The 5,000-nt window shown below is 34.6% G+C and overlaps 1 protein-coding gene across 1 annotated transcript in view; it reads right to left on the minus strand.

The window, feature by feature from the left end:
- The window catches only part of LOC125668412 (target of EGR1 protein 1-like), a 34,278-nt gene that overhangs the window by 19,615 nt on the left and 9,663 nt on the right, over positions 1-5,000 (minus strand). Inside the window, exons 2-3 of the mRNA XM_056164256.1 lie at positions 1,074-1,336; positions 413-599 (exon numbers count right to left, since the gene is read on the minus strand). Of these exons, the coding sequence (XP_056020231.1) occupies positions 413-599; positions 1,074-1,336 (450 nt within the window). The remainder of the gene's footprint in view (positions 1-412; positions 600-1,073; positions 1,337-5,000) is intronic.

Below are 5,000 nucleotides of genomic sequence, written 5' to 3' on the forward strand. Positions count from 1 at the left end.
TCAAAGATGCGTTACGCGGTTTCCTAAGGAAAGGAAAAGGTGATAATTTTTCCGAACGTCAGAAAACACACCTATAACACTAACCTGAAGACATTTGTTTTGAAAACAGGAACTCGCACGTTCACATTCAAATATCAGTAAATTTAAACGGGCTTAATTGCCAAAGTCGTATTTGTCAAATCGTTATCAAAACACGAAAACAGCTTTAAAGTATATAAAGATCACCACTGACATCTTGCCATCTTTTGTTGCGATTTGACATAATTAGAATTTCATCTGTTTACATCAAGTCCCAAATCAGTGGGGGTTTCCTCTCTGTGTTGAATTCAATATTCTGTGCAATCATGATGAAATTCATACTGTACGTATAAAGATTGCAACCAAAAATATTAAATGTGACATGCAATCTTACCGCGAATCTTTCACAGACGTGATTTTTAATGGCCTGGAATGTGTCCTGGTCTGGATAAATGTTCTGGAGCGTTTTACTGGGGGGACCACACCTACAATGGTTTACCGTCTCACTCGGGGGATAGGGCAAGATGTTGATGGTCACAGATGACTGTTCTGTCTCGTAATGCTCCACATTGTCTCTTTGGCTAAGATAAAGATATTGACATTCAGAGAGTATATAAAATGAACAATGAATGATACTGTGTTTTATGATATGTCAGTATTATAAGACATCTTTTATTGCATTTATCTGGGGGGGGGGGGGGGGGGGGGGGTTGCACCCAATAAGACATTAAACAATGACACAGATAATGTATAGGATCCAGTTGCATGACTGATAGTTAAATCTAACTGACAGTTAATCCACCAATAACTCTGAAATTCATACAGAATTAACTAGACTTTAACTTCCAGTTAACTAACCTTCTATTCATGCAACTGGATCCTGAATAAAACCTATTTCCGTTATTTTCTAGATCAATATCAGAAACAAGATGTTAATTGATTTGTGACTTATCAGAATCAGAAAATGTCTCATTACAACTGAGGGGCTCATCATCCGAACCTTTTCTATGTATACTGCATTCATTAACTTAAACTCCTTATTAGATCATTTCTACCTTTTTCTGAACACATATTCTAGGTAGGAAGCTGGCATTCGATGGACATAGTCTGTGATGTACTTCGTGTCATAAACACCGCCCGTGAACATTTCCGTTAGGTCTGCAATAAACGAGGGCATGGTGGGAGGAAGGTTCGCGTAAAAGTTCTGATACAAATATACCAGGTCTGTCAGCGCATTATGGAGAATCACCGGCTTGCCACTCCTTACTATCACAGAGAAGAGGGACCTCAAACTTGTGCCATCTTGTAGAGAACCCAGCTGTAAGGAAGATAACACTGTTTACATTAATTAGCACATTTCTCCTACAACAGAAATTATGTAAATATGAAACTTTTTAAAGCCAACAAGCATTAAACAGTTTTGTGTGTTTACAGCAGACACGCAAAAATATTTCTATAAGAATAAATCAACTATAAAATCAAAATCATTCTTGGTCTAGTTATACAAGTTTCTATGGTAGGGTATGAAATCATCCATGTGTATACAACTGTGGTGCTGTTAGATCATTGTTAACAAGTAAATTTCTTGTGGAGATGAGACATATCACTTTGTCAAAAGTTAAAATCATCATCATACTTTAAAATGAAACACAATTCACCAGTATTCGCAAAGTTTTCGTCCATTCCATATTGTGAATTTCCAATCCAAAAATATTCATCTACAGCAATTTAACCTAATACATGTAGTGCATAAATAGTCACAAAAATTTCGAGATTCAGTTTTGCTAAGAGCACATGAAATCACATGTTCATTAATTCGTACATCTACAAGCCACTGGACATCATCATGTCATGCTAGATGTGACATTTCAAAAAGTTTTGCCTTCTCTAATATTGACTTTGAAGAGTAACATTGCACAAATTTTAATTCTGGTGCAAAAATTTGAAAATAAGAATTCTTAATCCATTCTGATTAAAGAGTTCCAATTCGAAGTTCTTCCCCATCAATATTTCGATAAGTTTTCGATGTTGATACACCAAAAATCGAAAACTTATCGGAATATTGATATTATGGTGCATAAAAAGGTACGTAAATTATTCTATTGTTTCCCAATAAATGCAATTTGGTGACGATATTCTTTGAAAACCAGAACAAACACAAGAGACATCACTGGACAGAATATAGCACAAAAAACGTAAATCTAATGCTTACATTACCACAAAGAAAAATGTCAAAGTGATGTATCCTAATGTTTATTGAATTGGTTGTTTTCTTCTCATTTTCTACAGAAATGAGTGTTGATTTGTATCTATATTGGCTCCACTTGTTTGGCACGCTGTTTTTGGCTATATTTAGCTCCAAAACTTCATAGTTATTTCGGATTTCAAACATTTCGGTTGAGCATCACTGAAGAGACATTATTTGTCGAAATGCGCATCTGGTGCATCAAAATTGGTACCGTATAAGTTTACATACACCCCATGCTTAAACACTTACAATCAAAATATCACTAAAAAACAAATTTTCAATACATGTATATTGTGAAAAATGACGTTGCTCACAGCTTGATGCTATCGGCAAAAATTTTTTTTATGCCTAGTATCTTCGTTTACAGTATCCCAGGATAAAGGGCAATAACTCCCAAATAAAGACAAGGGCAATAACTCCCAAATACTTCTGGAATAAAGAGACTTCGAGAAATTTCATAAGTGGTGTTAAAATCAATCTTTATAAATTGATGTATATCTAGATGTTTATAAGTTATTAACATTCTAATAAATTTTTTTTAAAAACTGAATTCGAAGTGAAATAAACAAAATGAAATTGATCTACCGTATAATAGGTGTCGATCAAGCAATATAGTATGCAAAGTAATTTAACAAGTTTCACTTAAACTATAAAACATTATACACATGCACACACACAAACACCAATATCAAACCATAATATTTTCCATACAAAGCCATAATGTTGTAAAATTTATTCTTAAAATTTACTTCATAAAACCTTGTAACGTAATACTTCACGAAGTCTATCAGAATTTACATTAGATTTGTATACTGCTATCTCTAATAATGTCAACACTTTGAAGCAATACTGATTTTGATATCAACAAGAAATGTTTCAGAAACATATATGCCCTAACCCTCACCCCATGTGGCAATAATGAAAATTAAGGATCAACATAAATTTTAGAAATGTTTGTAATGATAGTGAAAAATACTATTATTACTCATGGGCAATCAGATTAAGATCTGAACAGAGATTTCCAAATACTCAGTCATTTGAGTCATGACCTTTGACCTTGTGACTTAAAACCAATAGGGGGCATCAGATCTACTCTTTAGAGGATATCAGTGTACCAAGTCTGATGTCTGTCAACATAGGGTTCTTTAAAAGATGTTGAGTGGACAATATCTTTTCATGTCCAGAGTAGTATGTCAACCCTTGATCTTGACCAAGTGACCTCAAAATCAATAGAGGCCATCCACTCTTTAGGGTCTACTGGTATATCAGGTTTAATGTATTCTAAGTAGATCAAGGGTTCTCAAGATATTGAGCAGACAATAATTACAATGTCCAGTTTGACCCTTGATCTTTAGATCTCAAAAATTAATTCCTTCAGGTGAAACCAGTATACCAAGTTTGATGTATTTCAAGCAAAGGGAACTTAAGATATTGTGCAAGCAACACTTGGTTTATCAAGCATTACATACTAACAAACCTACAGGTACTATACGGTTATTGAACTTATATCGGTGAATATTGGCACGAGTTGGCTGTGAAAATGCACGAGCTTGCGAGTGTATTTTGACAGCCAACAAGTGCCAATATTCACCAATATAAGTTCAATAACCCCTTTATAATATAGCTTAAGTATTTAGTTGTTAAATTATATCCCTTTTCACTCAAAATACTCCAAAATAGACGAGAATTCATCAATATTGGCAGTGTGCAATATCAGCATGCATTTCTTAACTGTTCAATATTAAACCCGTCTTTGATGCATGAATCAAACTGATTTTGTGAATGGGAACATCATAATTTATGTACAGTAAAATTTTTTGTTTAAGTAAATATCAAATACCGGCTCTGTCAGATTCGGAGGACCGTCGTCTGCCATTTTGGCTTGTTTACATCGTTACGGTAATTTAAGGTCAATATTGAACGCTCATACTCGGAATGTTTCGGGCGCACACAATTTATGCAATGCAAAGTTAACGTTCAATAAATTATCAGGATATTGAATGCTAACATTCTCTAGATTTTACGCAGATTTTATAATAGACTATTTATTAGCTATATAATAAAAACCAATATTCGCCTTCAGGGGAGGCATAAAAAAATCAATTTTCACTTCTACAATAGATTTGAAAAACAACAAGAGGCCCATGGGCCACATCACTCACCTGAGTCACCTTGGTCCATATCAGAAGATTTTCCATATCTATTTGCATGTAAAACCGTAGTCCCTATTATGGCCCTAAACCTACCCCTGGAGGCCATGGATTTTGCAAACTTGAATCTACACTATGTCAGAAAGCTTTCATGTAAATATGAACTTCTTTGGCCCAATGGTTCTTGAGAAGAAGATTTTTAAAGATTTTCCCTATATATTTGTATGTAAAACTTTGATCCCCTATTGTGGCCCCATCCTACTCCAGGGGGGCATGATTTCAACAAACCTGAATCTGCACTATATCAGAAAGCTTTCATATAAATCTCAGCTTTTCTGGCTTAGTGGTTCTGGGAAGAAGATTTTTAAAGATTTTTCCTATATATTTGTATGTAAAACTTTGACCCCCTATTGTGGCCCCATCCGACCCCCGGGGGGCCATGATCTTAACAATTTATAATCTGCACTATATCAGGAAGCTTTCATATAAATCTCAGCTTTTCTGGCTCAGTGGTTCTTGAGAAGTTGATTTTAAAAGATTTTTCCTATAAATTTGTATGTAAAACTTTTATGCCCCCCTTGAGG

This window comes from Ostrea edulis, chromosome 4, assembly GCF_947568905.1.
Source record: "Ostrea edulis chromosome 4, xbOstEdul1.1, whole genome shotgun sequence".
NCBI lineage: Eukaryota > Metazoa > Mollusca > Bivalvia > Ostreida > Ostreidae > Ostrea > Ostrea edulis.